This window comes from Peromyscus maniculatus, chromosome 8 (assembly GCF_049852395.1).
Source record: "Peromyscus maniculatus bairdii isolate BWxNUB_F1_BW_parent chromosome 8, HU_Pman_BW_mat_3.1, whole genome shotgun sequence".
Classification (NCBI taxonomy): Eukaryota; Metazoa; Chordata; class Mammalia; order Rodentia; family Cricetidae; genus Peromyscus; species Peromyscus maniculatus.
This window is the reverse complement of record NC_134859.1, coordinates 37,944,568-37,959,799: the sequence shown is the minus strand read 5'-3', so window position 1 is coordinate 37,959,799 and position 15,232 is coordinate 37,944,568. Positions and strand designations below refer to the sequence as shown.

General features: G+C 47.7%; 1 protein-coding gene across 3 annotated transcripts in view; it reads left to right on the top strand.

The window, feature by feature from the left end:
- The window catches only part of LOC102907646 (organic cation/carnitine transporter 2), a 30,406-nt gene extending 16,514 nt beyond the window's left edge, over positions 1-13,892 (top strand). The window contains exons 3-10 of one of the 3 annotated variants that reach the window (XM_042283994.2): positions 2,311-2,465; positions 3,350-3,521; positions 4,660-4,786; positions 6,893-6,993; positions 8,393-8,607; positions 10,365-10,547; positions 12,096-12,231; positions 12,559-13,892. In XM_042283994.2, coding sequence (XP_042139928.2) covers positions 2,311-2,465; positions 3,350-3,521; positions 4,660-4,786; positions 6,893-6,993; positions 8,393-8,607; positions 10,365-10,547; positions 12,096-12,231; positions 12,559-12,646 — 1,177 coding nt within the window. In that variant the 3' untranslated portion in view covers positions 12,647-13,892. Of the gene's footprint in view, positions 1-2,310; positions 2,485-3,349; positions 3,522-4,659; positions 4,787-6,892; positions 6,994-8,392; positions 8,608-10,364; positions 10,548-12,095; positions 12,232-12,558 lie in introns of all 3 variants that reach the window. The other 2 variants (XM_076578372.1, XM_076578373.1) reach the window with 2 other exon arrangements.
- The last annotated feature ends 1,340 nt before the right edge of the window (positions 13,893-15,232 follow it).

Below are 15,232 nucleotides of genomic sequence, written 5' to 3'. Positions count from 1 at the left end.
GGAGAGGGATTGAGGTGGGTGGTTCTTTTGAAGTAGGAGGTTCATTAAAGAAGTTACTGACATCACAGACAGACAGCAGCTTGGCAGGAATTTGGAGAAGATTTCAGGCCCACGTGCACAGTGGCGCTCCCTTTTCCACTTCATAGCAAGGGCTCTGGGAAGGAGATTGAAGTTTCCTTTTTATCCCAGGTTGCCTGTTGCTGGGAGTGATCAGGGAGCAAGCAGGTCAAGAATGCAGGTGATGGCTAAACGTCTCCCTTGACGGCTCATGACTGGGGGGTTCTTTAGGATGGGGAGGGTAAGAATCTAGAGAAACAAGTTTACTTTAGTTCTGGAAACCCAGTTACTTTAGATTCTCTCACTGTCACAGTTGGACCAAACTGGAAGTGGCCTGACCACAGCCAGCACGGCAGGCAGTAGAGCTTTGTTCCCTCAGAAGCACATCCAGTGTCTGCCCCACCCAAGTTAGCACCCGTGAGTAACCACTTCCAGGTCTGGAGAGACACTCAGCAGTGAGTGCTCACTGCTCTTGCAGAGGCCCTGAGTTCTAGTCCCAGTTCCCACATTAGGCGGCTCCCAACTGTCTCTAGCTCCAGCTGCAGCTGCAGGGGATCTCATGCCATTTTCTGGTCTCTGGGAGCACCTGTACTCACACATGTACATGTTCCCTACCCCACAAACACATACATGCACATTATTCAAAACAAAAGTCTTTACCAAAAAAAAAAAAAAAAAAAAAAAAAAACATTCATTGACTAAGGTAATCAATGAACCACTTCCATGTCAGTGCGATCATAATCACTAGAGGGGCAATCCCAGAGCAACAGACCCTAGACCCCAGAACTGCCCCAAATCAACAAAAATTTAAAATTCTGAATTCTGAGCTGGGGAGCTAGCACAGTCAGTAAAGGGCCTGCCCCACAACCATGAAGTTCTGAGTTCAGGCCCCGAACCCTTGTGAACAGCTGGGTGCCTTGGCTTTGTAATCCCAGGGATGGAAGGGCAGGGGCAGGAGGCTCCCTGGAGCTTTTGACCAGTCAGCCTAACCTAATGGGTGAGTTCCAGTTGTCAGTGAGAAACCCTGTCTTAAAATGAGGTGGACAGCTTCTGATTAATGACACTGAGATTGACCTCTGGTCTCCACATGCATATATATACACACATGTGCACATGAGAACACACACACACCCCCCAAAGAAAACCTCCAAACTGAGCTTCTTGTTGTAAAGAAGGATATGTAAAGAGAGTAGAAAGCTTACATCCAGGGAAGGGATTGATGCAGTTTTTGATGGTACTCAGGAAAACTGCAACACAGTAGGCAGATGGACACCTAGAGCCCTGAGAAAGCATTATTTCAGGTGTATCAGAGGGCGCTTCCCAAAGAAACTAGTGTGTGAGTCTGCATGGTCTGAGGAGAAGCTCCTCCATGTAGACAGTGCAGATGAATGCATTCTCCAGAAAGAACTCTGACCAGGAGATCTGATGCCCTCTTCTGACCTCTGCCTGCACTAGGCGTGCGTGTACACCAGGCACCGGGCACATGCACATGCACATAAAATAATAAAATGGTTTGTTTAATTGAGTTTATCTTTTAGTCTACTTCATTGTGTTTTTTCTCTTTATGCTTTTATTTGCCCTGAGGTTTATCTGTTGAAGAACCATGAGCAGTTCCATTGTAGAATTTCCATGTCTAGGTCTGGATGATCTTATATCCCCTAAGCCTCTTCCTTTATGCTCTGCACTTTTTGAAGACAGGCAGCTGCAATGAGAAACTCAGGTCAGGGTCAGTCCCTCTGGCAGGATTATAGGACAGCATCATGAGGTTGGCAGTCACTTACACATGGTGCCCATGTCAGTATATGGGGTGCTGCTCAATGGTGACATAGAATTTTTCCTAAACTTTTTTTCTCTGTACTTGCAGCATTTTTATAAACAATTCTCTACCCACCCACATTTATTTCTGGTTATTCACGTCACTGACAAAGGGATGTCAGGATAAATGACCAGTCTTCACTTGCCATGGATTATGTCTTTTCTGTCTTTAAAAACTATTAGAAGTACGTGGATTTAAACAAAACAAATGCCTTTTCATCCCCTGCAGTCATTAGCATCACTGTGGCACTGCCTTTGGAGCAGCCTGAGTGTCCAGGCTACACTTCCTAGAAAGTGTGGAATTCAGTGACAGCGTGGAGACTGGGAGAGTGGGACTACCCTGATGCCAGTCCTTGTGACAGGAGAAAGCACCTCTCAGTGGAGCCAGCTGCTGCTGCCTCTCCCAGCTGCTTCTCTGTGATCCTCTTTCCTCCCCAGGTTTGGACGGAAGAATGTGTTGTTTTTGACCATGGCCATGCAGACTGGCTTCAGCTTCCTGCAGGTCTTCTCTGTGAACTTCGAGATGTTTACTGTGCTCTTTCTCCTTGTTGGCATGGGTCAGATCTCCAACTACGTGGCAGCATTTGTCCTGGGTATGGACATCAGGTTGGAGTTGAGTACCTGATCCTGTGTTCACTTTACTGGAGACAAGTTGTGATGTCCCTCAGGGAAAACTGGCTAGAATTCCCTAGTAAATAACCTGAATCTACCAGCTGGGAGATTGAGCTGGACAATGGTTCTGATGTCCAGCTCTCTTCTGGCCTCTGACTTGTGACCCTTTGGCCTTATTAGCACTTACGCCATTAACTGAGCAAGGGCTTAGGTAGCTGAGGAAAGAAGGAAGCACACCAAGGGTGGGAGGGCTGTGGAGGGCAGGCTCCCCAGGACAGGGAGCTGCTGCAGAGCATTGGTGGCTATCAGTGTCTGCCAAGGAGAGTGAATGGCCCAGGTCAGGTTCTGGTCAGAGTTCATTCATCCTTTGAGGCTCTGACTCAAACAAGCCACCTTGTTCCCACTGGAAAGCTTCCAGTCTCCCTGTTTGGAAGAGCCTTGCTTAACTAATCAGATCACTGGGTTCCTTTGGGTTGTATTGTGAAAAGGATTATTATTCTCTTTTCACATTTACTAGAACATTTTCTCCTTGAAGGATAATAGTTAGCAGGTGTGACCTTAGTAATGACTTTTCTTTGGTGAATTCTTCCTCATGGAAGGACTTACAGGGGCCTAACACTGTTTAGCATGTGACTGAGGATGATGATGATGTTTTCATGAGAGCACTGTTGCCTGGGAACCTCAGAGGAACACCCCAGGAGCAAATCAAAGCAGACTTAGTTCAGATGCAACCCCTCCCAGGGCCTCAGAACACAGCTAATTCTGGCTCCCTCCTTGTCTCTATGTTGAAAATGATACCACAGAAGATTCCTAAGGAAATAGCCCTAATTAATGATTAACTTGCCTCCTTCCTTGTTTTGAACAGGAACAGAAATCCTTTCCAAGTCAATTCGAATTATATTCGCCACCTTAGGAGTATGCATATTTTATGCATTTGGCTTCATGGTTCTGCCTCTGTTTGCATACTTCATCAGAGACTGGCGGATGCTGCTACTGGCACTCACTGTGCCAGGGGTGCTGTGTGGGGCTCTCTGGTGGTGAGTGTGGCCCTGCCTGCCCTTTGGACTGCCTGCCTGTGGGGTGGCTTCTATCTCATGTCCAGTAGAGGGCAGCAATAGCCCCCAAATCCCAATTATAGATCCCAGAAAAGGGTGGTGAAATTTATTTATAAATCATGTCACAAAGTCTCTCCATACTCAGAAACGCCTGCTTGTCCTCTGCCCTGTTCAAAGTTGAACTAACAATTTACTGCAGGCAGATAGGGGCCAATCTAACCTTTGGGAAAGTCTCAGATCCCAGGGCAAGACAGCAAGACCTGGGCTGTAGCTGCTTGATGCTGAGGCCCCAGGCCATGGGTTTGGGGAGGTAAAGAGAGGGAGAACTCCAAAAGGGAGCTTCCCTGAGTGGCTTTGCAGAGGGATGCAGGCTCCAGCCTCACCTCCAACAGAGGGGCATTAGGCAGGCAGAACACGGGCCATTCTAAGGCATGGAACTTGACAGAGGAACCAGGCAAGAATCACCCTTACAATAGACTAGACTAAAGTGAGGTCCTCATCCATGTACATTGGCAGGCACCCTGGAGAATAGTGGGAGAGGAAGAAATAATGCATCATGGCCCCTGATTATCACAGAGGAGAGAGGGCTGCCTGGTCACAAGGATAAGGGACATATCCTCTAAGACTCCACACACCAAGTCTCCAGCCTTGATAACCATGCTGGTTTGTGTAAAGAGGCTGATGGGTCTGTTGACTAAATCAGAGGTGGAATGAGGAAGAAATGATGTTAAGTGATCGCTGCAGAAGTTCCTGTGGATCTCAGGGACAGAGTACAAAATAGCAGAATCTGGGTGTGCCTAATGCTCAGCAGAAGCCGGGCATCAGCTGCCCATCTTGTGCTTGTCTCCTTAAAGCCCAGAAGGGCACCACTGCTGCAGACAGGCAGGTACCAGCCAGAGTAGGGATCCCCTTGGGATGTACAGGATGCTTCAGGTTTTGCTCAGCAGAACTCATACCTCAGGTACCTACCTGGGCATCTGTTTCTGGCTTATGAAGACCTGACACTCCACACACCTAGCTCTGCATCTGAAACCTCATTTCCCTTCTGTAGTTAAGCATGGCCAGCCCCTGGGAGAGCAAGTGAACAGGAGGCCTCACTAGATTACACTTGTACTTCCAGGTTTATTCCTGAGTCTCCCCGATGGCTCGTCTCTCAAGGCCGAATTAAAGAGGCAGAGGTGATCATCCGCAGAGCGGCCAAAATCAATGGGATTGTTGCACCTTCCACTATCTTTGATCCAGATGAGGTAAGTACCTTGTGGAAGCTGGTGGGGAGGCTCACACTGGTCATTTTAGGTCAGCAGAATACAGGACAGCTCACAGGAACTCAGCCCTTACTCTACCCAAACCCCAGCCATCCCTAAGGCAAGGTCTGCTAAAATGCAGAAGTTACAGGAATGGAGAGATGATTCCGTCTGTAAAGTGTTTGCCGTACAAAATGAGGACCTCAGTTCAGATCCCAACAACGACCAAAAGGCCAGGCATGGCAGTGTGCCTGTAATCCCAGCACTGGGGAAGCAGGGACAGAAGGATCCCGGGGGCTTAGCAGGGTTAGCTGGTCCAGCCAGCTAACCAGCCAGTGAGAGATCCTGTCTAAAGTAGAAGGTAGAAAAGTGATTGAAGATGACACTAGGTCAACCTCTAACCTACATACACGCGCACTCACATTCCTGTGGTGCGTACACATATACACCCATGCACATGTTTACACACAAACCTCAGAGGATGAGGAATAGGTCCCAACTACCTAATTCTCTCCCATGGATTTTTTCCCCATGCTTCCTTTACTTCCTATCCAAGTAATGATGTTTTTTAACCATTTCTTTTTCTTCCTCTTTTTGTTGTTTTTAACCAAGTCACACCATGTAACCCTAGATGGTTTAGAAACGTCTGTGTAGACCAGGATGGCCTCAAACTCACAAAGATCTGTCTCTGCCTCCCAAGTATTGCAATTAAAGGTGCATGCCACCATGCCTGGCTTAGTTCTTACTGTTAAGGGTAGAGACCCTTCATGGGAATAGGCTTTTATCAGCTTGGGCATCTTTGCAGTCACTGTGTCTTAGGCACCAGGGACGGTCCCCTGAAGATCCCTAAGCACTGGTAGATTTGCACTTCCCCATGCTCTCTCTTTACTCCGTTGTTCCCATCATCCCAGAGCCAGGTTCCTTCTGATGGCCACCTCTTCCCTGTCCTTAGGTACTCTGAGAAATTTCTTGGTTTTGCGTGGTTCCTGGATCTTGCTTCCTGTTCCTTTCCTGCCTTCTGCAGTAGCAGGCAGTTCTTCTCAGATTCATGAGGTTAGACACTACAGATCCTGGCAGACATGGACCTTGGGTTTGTCTCTGGTTTGAAAAGACAAGGAATTGGCTGAAGGACAGCCACTGCAGCCATGCTGAAGACTGAGCAGCAGGCATGTTTGAGATTCTCTGTGCTCACCAGGAGGACTTGGGGCTTGTGAGAGAGGAAGCAGTTGTTATAGGCAGCTGAGAAGCTCTTGGCCACCAAGAGCCCTGCTGGCGTCTCCCTAAGTGGTGGCCTGGCAGCAGCAGTCACTCAGCACGCTCTAGAAGGGCTCTGGAACACAGAAGTCAGGACTGGAATGTGACTGAAGGCATGTGAAGTGAGGTGGCTTTGGTGGCATTTAAGTAAGGGGTCAGTCTGGGTGAACCCTTAAGCCTCATTGGCATCTCTGAGGAAATAAGGCTGTTTGGGGATTTCTCTGAGTCCCAAGTTGACCTTTTGCTGAACTACTGAGTGGGTAAAAACAAGCTTGCAAGCTGGGTTAACTAAGAAAGCAACATTGGTGAGTTTAGACATGTGGTTTAGTGATGGCTTTGGCTCTGCTGAATCTCATAGGAAGTTACTCTGGGTGAAGGGCGGGTCAGTTTTCCTGTTTTCAATTTGAATATTTTTCTCCTGGAAGTAGACCAATAACAACACAGTATGAGGACTCAAAACATTCATTCCATTTAAAAATCAGTTCAATAAAATACACAGCATTATTTGTCTCTGACTGAGATTGCAGGGAGTCAGCCTTACATAGGAAACCTCAAAGGCCTCTCTGAGAGGTGGCAGTGGGGATGGGCAGGGTAATGCAGTGAGGTGGCTGTCACCTTGGGCCTCCACAATTGCTGGATTCCTCTCCCTATCCCTCCAGGTCCTTCCTTGCCTTTTGTCATTGACTAAGCCTGCAGGGGGCCTCGGACTGCTCCCTTGAGTCACTGTCCTGCTGTCTTTTCAAGGAAGAACCTTAAAATGCTCCCTAACTCTTGAGAAGTAGATAGTGAAAATGATGGGTTCCAGCTCTCCAACTTTTTCTCCTTCCTATACCATTAACTCTGTTCTTCCTGCAGTTACAAGACCTAAATTCCAAGACACCTCAGTCACACCACATTTATGATCTGATCCGAACCCGGAATATCAGGATCCTCACCATCATGTCCATAATCCTGTGGTGCGTAAGTGAGACCTGCCTGAGCCTTACCTACTCTGGGGCCTCTGTGCTATAGACATGCCTCAGAGCAGAGCTGAAAACCTCTGTCATCACGTGATGATGCAAGGGTTGTTCTTGTGATGGATGGCAGCCACAAGGACATGACAGTTCTTATGTCATGGAAACCCAGAAAAGGAGAGATGGTCATGGAAGCTGTTAGGATCCAGGGATCCCACAAGGGAATCCCACAGGTCCTTGCTTAGTTGTCCTGTCCCTTGTCCCCTCCCTCAGGAAATTATCTGTGGAAAATAGCCAAGAAGAGACTGACAGCACCTCTACTGTGCTCATGGAGACAGAGGGAGCTCCCCCTACAGTGGGGCCACATTGTCTATCATTTGCGCACACACTCTGTACACCCCTCCCCCATGCCTGGCTGTTTCCTCTTCAAAGTGTTCTCTGTTGATGACCCACACACACTCTCTGGCTGGGGCAGTTGGGGGTTTGAAGAAGGGTCTCAGTGAAGACACTTTATCCTTTAGGTTCCAGAGGCTGCTAAGAGCTTTCCGGAAACATGAAAGTGGGATATGGCCCTTTTGGGTTGTTCATAGACTGTCCTAAAGTCAAGACCATGGCCTAGATGTCTCCTCCAGGTTTCTTCTGACAGGGCATTACAGTTATCTGGAAGAAATCTCTGAGTGTCTGTATAGCTTTGCCAGACACTTGGAATATCAGAGGTCCTCGTCTCTTCCTTCACCATGCCAGCTGTGTTTTCAACCTGTACGTGAGTCAAAGACAGGCTGGTGCCAGAGTGCAGCTCATCAACAGAGAATCTTATTAGGATCAGAGCCGGGCCTGAGAATGGTGCAGATGAGAGACAGTGAGGCCTCCACTGGGCTCCCTGTTCCAGACACAGGAGGGTTGCTGTCAGCCTCGTCCTGGCTGATTCCATGTTGTCTGCTGAAAGTCCTTCTTCAAATGTTTGAGCTGTATTTTGCTTTAATCCTCTGCTTTGCTCACACCTTACCCAGACCATTACTCATTCTCTAGCTCCTCTTAAATTTGCTATATTTGAAGAAGCACATAGGACAGGGAACTGGCTTTTTGCAAATGCTTCAGAGTAAGATTTTAATGTTGAAATACAGGTTGGGACTTTTCCCCTAGTGAAGTCCATGTGAATCATGTAAGCTCTTTTGATGAGACACTTTTTTTATGGAATGTTCTGAAAGTGCATCAGCAAATGATTTACCCTGGGAAAGTTAACTTTTGAGCTAGGAAGTAAGGCACAGGTGAGATCTACTACTGCCCTCCCATTCCTACATCAGGAGCAGTTCAGAGCTTCTGGAGGTGAATGTTTTTCAAGGTGTGTGGGTCTGGAGAGATGGGTGCCGCTTCTCCAGCTCTCTCCTGTACCCTGTTGCAGGCTGACCATATCAGTGGGCTATTTCGGACTTTCTCTCGACACTCCTAACTTGCATGGGAACATCTATATGAACAGCTTCCTCTTGGCGGCGGTTGAAGTCCCAGCCTATGTGTTGGCCTGGCTGCTGCTGCAGCACTTGCCCCGGAGATATTCCATCTCTGGTGCCCTCTTCCTGGGCGGCGGTGTCCTTCTCTTCATGCAGCTGGTACCCTCAGGTATGGACGCTGTGTATTTGCAGACCTGGGTCTTCTGGGTGCCACTTGCCTTGAACCAGGTCAGGCCTGTCACATCTGGGCTGCATGTATGCACTGCTGTCTTAAAAATCAGACATGACGTCTCACAAACACAACAACAACAACAAAACCAAAAAACCAATGTGTTCTTCATGACCTGGGCTTTGTGCAGTGTGAAGAAAGCATTGGGCTGCTGGTCAATTAAGCCCCAGACCAAAGTTAATTTGTTCATACCTATTTTCCTCTCTAAAATTAATAGGAAAAGTCATCACACTAGGTCTGTTCTACTTTTTTATTCAAGCAATACCTGGAGTGGGTCTTGATGGAGTCTCTTTCTAGTAGAGCAGAAACAAGTTAATAAATGCTTGTTACTCTTCAGATGTTGTTACCTTCTGTGAGTAGAAAGAAAGGAAATTGGAGCTCATCTAAAGAGCAGTCATGGTAGCATCCTAAACAAGAGATATTCAGCAGAATTTAAATGATGTAACAGAACACCATAACAAAGTCAGGAAGAACATTCCAGGAAATGAGACAAAAAGGGGGGGGGGCTAGGAGAGGTGGCCCACAGCTGTAACCCCAGCACTTGGGAGGAGAGGCCGAAGAAGGAGATGGTCAAGCTCATCCTTGGCTGTCTGGGGAATCTGAGGTCAACCTAGGTTACATGAGACCCTATTTAAAAATGAATAAATAAATAAAAACAAGGCTCTGACAGGTAGTGAGACCAGTGTGCTTCAGGGTAGCAAAAGAAGTAGTAATTCATAAAAAGAAAGAGAAGAAAAGTCTCAGAGGCTGTGCTGATCTAGACTGTGCTGGTAAAACTGCCTTGGTGTCCACTAATAGACAGGTGGAACCCTTTCTGACAAGCTGTGGAACACATGGCAAGCTTTATTGTCCAGTACTTACCAGAATCTTCCATGCCCCTGAGGCTGCTGGAACCTCTGGTGGTTACTTTGAGGCCTGAGGTACTGGATCCTCTGCACAGGAGCAGCCCCTTGTGTAGAGAAGGAACCTGGGAGTGCCTAGTGGCTCTCAGCTGAGCTCAGAGCGACCTGTGGGTCACAGTTATACTCATTAGACAGTGAAGTCGATTGGAGGGTCATCCCGAAGGTCAGATGGTTTAGAGACTTTTTTCAGTGACTTTATTACTCTTGTTTTTGGGGAGCAGGGAGACATGTTTCCCACATGTAGAGGTCAGAGGACAACTTGCAGGAAGTGGGAAGAGCCAGTTCTCCCCTTCTACTCTGTGGGTCCTGGGAACCAAACTCAAGTTCTCAGGCTTGACTGAAGGACCCCTACCCACTGAGCCACCTCAAAAGCCCAGATCTGTGACCTTCTTGAGCAGACTGTAAGCATGAAGTGGGCTAGAGCTGAACTCCGCCATTCATGTTCAAGTCCTTGGTTAATTCCACAGTGCCCTCAGTGAGGTTCTGGGGAAGCAGCTCATCCCTAACACAGGATCACTTCTGGAAGGCAGGCAGATTGGGCGGAGGGGCACATTGTCTGGGCTTTAGGTTGAAGAACACATTTACCCTCACTGAGTGCTCAGTCTCCTTTTAATAATCCCCTTACAAAGAAATCTAAGCCATGGTGTTTTACTCCGATGGAAAAGTATAGAACTCTGTCTACTCCAAATCAGGGAGAAAGTGGGTTCATTTTGGGCTAAAAGGGAAGAGAACTCCTCCCGGGCGGCCTTTACACTGGCCCTTCTTACCTTTGCTATCTTTCTTTTATCTCTCCAGGATTGTTTTATTTGTCTACTGCCCTGGTGATGGTGGGCAAGTTTGGAATCACCTCAGCCTATTCCATGGTCTATGTGTATACAGCTGAGCTGTACCCCACTGTAGTCAGAAACATGGGTGTGGGGGTCAGCTCCACAGCATCCCGCCTTGGCAGTATTCTGTCTCCCTACTTTGTCTACCTTGGTAAGTACCATAGCACACTGGAATGATGGATGGAACAGAAGCTCTGAGTAGCTTTAATGTGAGCTGGACACACATGCCTATAGTTAGCAGGATGCATCCGTTACTGGGACCCTGGCTGGAGGAAGTCCTTTCCAAGTGTAATATGGAGAAGGCACCCATTCCAAATGGAAAACAACTCATAGACCATCTAGATGGGGATGAGAAAGTGTGTGTGGGGGGGGGGGTTCTATTTCAGTCTCCCAGACCCTCCATCACAAGCTATGATTTCTTCATCCTAAGAAATTCTTTTGGGAGCCAGTGTACTTTACTAGAGGAATTTCTTCTTGGAGTTAGGAACATAAAGAGAAACCTGTCTATTCAAGAGGTCTACCTGAGGGACTGACAGTTGCCATAACTTAGAACACTTCTTTGGGGGACCCACCCCCACATTTTTCTCAGGGTACTCTTAAAGAGTGAGGGATAAGAGATTTAGATAGAAATATAGAGGGGAGAGAGACAGATAGAAACACAGGATAGCCTCAGGAAGGCCTGGATCCTTATCCACCGGCCCCTCCTGTCTCCTCTAAAGGGCTTTTTAAAGAGATGCCAAGGGGTGGAGCAAAGGACCTCCCCCAGCACAGCCAAGTGCAGACCCTTCCAAACACCTGGTAACCACACACATGGGCAGTCCTCCCCCTATGCAGCCCTGCTGTAAAGCAAGCTCCGATCTCACTAGGAAACCTCTGTGGGCTCCCACACACTTCATTTATTCAGGGTATATGTGGAGGTCAGAGGATAATTTAGGGGAGTCACTTCTTTCTTTGCAACATGTGGATCCTGGGAATCGAACTCAGGCCGTCAGGCTTAGCAGCAAGTACTTTTACAAGCTGAACCATCACCCTGGCCCCCATTTTACTTTTCAAGACAGGGACTCACTAAGTTGTATGAGCTGGGCTTGAACTTGCTCTGTAGCCCCAGCAGCCCTTGATCCTTTGCTCCTCTTGCCTCAGCACCACCCCCCAGTAGGTGGCATACAGGCCTTCATTGCCACTCATGACAGGGTGTTTATGCCCTGTAAAGATCTGCCTTTTGACACTTTATATAGCAGGACACCCTCCTAGAAACTCCTCCTCCTCTGCATGTCCCTAGCTCTGGAGAGGACCTGCCAGTGTCCTGAGAGTAGTGGGTACTCTGAAAGCTTGGTACATGGCTAATGGGCTGCAGCATCTTGTCTGACCTGAATGTAGACCACACTGTGACACTCTGCAGAGGTGGAAAGTTGCTTTGTCCTGGACAAGTACCTTGTGTTCGTTGGTAACCCTGTGGCTTGGTGATTCTGCTCTCCTATACCTCTCCCTTGTCCATTGTGAACACTGCTGGATCTCTGGGCACATCTGTGCCAGGTCTGGGTTCTGAGACCCTCTAGATGCCAGAGTTCACTCTAGCAGCCCAGATTTTGGGAAGCACTGAGACCAATGGGAAGACAAGTCCTATATAAAGTCTGAAGGAAATATAAGGCCAGAATGAGACCAAGTGTCACTGTAACCTGGATCCTCTGCTCGACCATAGGTGCCTATGACCGCTACCTGCCTTACATCCTCATGGGAAGTCTGACTATCCTGACAGCTATCCTCACCTTGTTCTTCCCAGAGAGCTTTGGTGTCCCTCTCCCAGACACTATCGACCAGATGCTAAGGATCAAAGGGTAAGAGACCTTCCTTCTAACACTATGGATGCATTGGGTCTGCTCCTTAAAGTAGTGCTCCCTGCCCAGTGTCTCACAATAACTGGACTACTTTAACCATGGTGCTATGAGGGCAATGGCCTAATCCTGTGTGAACAGGTGTCCATGTGCATGCCCATGAAAGCAGCAGCTCTATTTAGTGCAAAGACTACAGGAAACTTGAGAATCTGCCATGTCTTCTTGTTTTTCTTTCACTTTGTTTTTCTCCAGACCTGGCTTGTTTGTTTTGAGACTGGTAGGTATCTTTATAAGATTTGTAAGTAACGTTTGTTTTGCTTGTTTTAATAGAATAAAACAATGGCAAACCCAAAATCAGACAAGGATGCTAAAAGATGGTGAGGAAAGCCCAACAGTTCTAAAAAGCACAGCCTTATAACACCCCTCCAGAAGGTGAAAAACGAAACAGACAACCTGCTTTTCGTCAGAAACGCTGTCAATGACCGAGAGCTTTTCTGTTCTGTTGACCTTGTGTCTAATGTGCTCTGTCCTGGATGGGTGAATCTGTCCTGGAGAGCCAACCACAGACAGCTTGCACATCCCATTCCAGTGATGGCCTTGGCCCTTCCAAAGAAGTTAATGAGTCTCTTGAGCCAGTAGGACTTGCAAGACTGTGCGAAACACCTGCTAGACTCGCTTTGCTGTCTTAGAAGACTGAGAAGGCTGCACAGCTAGAACTGCAGGTCTGTTCCCCTCCTCTCCCTAACTGACAGACTCACAGGAAAAGGAATAGACATCTCTCAGTGGCCGTGCTCTTGGCTAGGATGCACAGGGCCCTGAGTTCCATACGGAGGACCAGGTGGAAACAAACAAAACTTCTTCAGAAATAAAGGATTCCATGCGAGTTTGATTTCTCATCTTTTCTAAGTTACAAAAGTCCTTCCTGTGGTTGTTTAACTCACAACAGAAGAACACAAGACCCGGGGAACATAGAGGAAATGAAGGTGTGAGCAGGTACATAACGTCAGCAGTGTGTGGATTGTGACTGCACAGTCCCACGGCCTGGTGTGCTGCGTGTGTCTGGTCAGAGTCCTGGGTTTGTCCAGGCCGTGAGAAATCCACTGTTGAGGCCAAGGCTTGTCTTCCTCTGCTGTGTAAATCAGCATCCCTGGCCACCCCAGGCACTTCCCTGTGTCTTGCAGGGAATGTGTGGGTGACAGAGTGTCCTTCCTCTCTCAGCACTGGGGGTTGTTTTGCTTGTCATCTGCTGTCGTATCTCGAGTAATTCACCCTTCAGCAGAGACTTGGGAACAGTGTTCCTCAGCCCCGAGTCACCCTGGCTGGTGTTCAGCTGCCACCATGGAAGCCATAGCCACTGTCACTGCTCTGAGTGCCCAAAACAACAGCACTCTGCTTGTTCCTTTTACGATGTATAATCATGGGGAAAATTACAAGGAAGAAACGTAAACTGAGTTCACAGTTTCTCAGAGTTGCTGGCTGCAGGCCTGTCACATCAGCAGGTGTTTGTGTTCAGTGTGATTGTCTCTTCTTCTGATTATGTTGCCATGCTGCTCCTAAAGCACACGCGTCCCCTACTTTAAAAAAAAGAATGTATTTTGTAGAAACTACTGAAGTGCCTTGGGCAATGAGATGGTTTTAATAAACAATGATTTTTTTAAATAATAGCAACTGACTACAATCTTTATTCCTAGTATTTGATGGACCCTTGCCACACCAGCATGCAATTCTTCTGTAGCTAACTGTAGCAGTGGTTTGGGGTTAAGAATTAACTAGTACTATATAGTAGGCATCTACCCCATATTGACCATGAATTGTACCAGCCTGGTGCACTTAGCCTGGTCTTCCTGAGAACATCCTGAGCTTGGAGCTTCTGGACAGTTCCGGACTCTACCTGGGAATAAGACACTGAAGAGCAGGAATACAGAACAGGGAATGAGGAGGCCAGGTCCTAGTATGCCTTACTGTGTTGGACCGCACCAAGGAAAGAGTACTGCAGTGAGCTGACTCTGAGGAAGCCCAGGAGATGCATCTCAAAACCATCTGCACCATGAGAAAAGGGGAGCATTTGCCTATCATCACCCATTCAAAAGGACAATACAGGGGTGTCTGTTCCCCATACTCCAGTTCACACAGATCCTGTCCCTTGGATGGAACGCAGGAAGCTATACACTGCAGGCCCAAGTGAAGCCCTGCCGACTCTACCTCATCAAAGCTGGCCAGAGCCTGCTTGAACCGGTCTTTGGAGCTACTGAGTAAGTGGTAGGATAGAGAGCAGTGGGCTGAGGCTTTGTATAAGACACACATGTTGATGAACAGTGTTTCACAGGGTAATCTGTGCTGGAAAGTACGAATGGACCTAAGTCCAAAGCTCAGCTGTTGCTTGGACAACTGAAGGCCATGTCACATGACAAGCAGGAGGCCTCTGGCTGTAGCTGGAGTTTTTTCCAGTCCACCCGGAAAGCCACTCAGACCCAAGTAAACACACAAAGACTTATATTACTTATAAACTCTATGGCCATGGCAGGCTTCTTGCTATCTAGTTTTTATATCTTAAATTAACCCATTTCTGTTCATCTATAAGTTGCCACGTGGCTTGTGACGTACCGGTACTTTACATCTTACTTCTCATGGTGGCAGTGGCTGGCAGCATCTCTTCACTCAGCCTTTTACTTCCCAGAATTCTCCTCTCTGCTTATCCTGCCTATACTATACTTCCTGCCTGGCTACTGGCCAATCAGTGCTTTATTTATCAACAATCAAAGCAATACATTCACAGCATACAAAAAGATATCCCCAGCATCTGGCTCAGGAGTAATACAGAGCAGCACATCTGGAAGATTCAGTTGGTTTCCCTCCCCTCAAGCCAGGTCCTGTCCTGGGGTCCTGATGACGTGCCTTCTCAGGAGCCCCCGATTATAACTGCAGTTCTCCCCACCATTCCGCTGTGAGTGAACAGTTTTTGTTCTTGGTGTCTGGTTCCAGACATTCATGGCCTCCTGAAGCA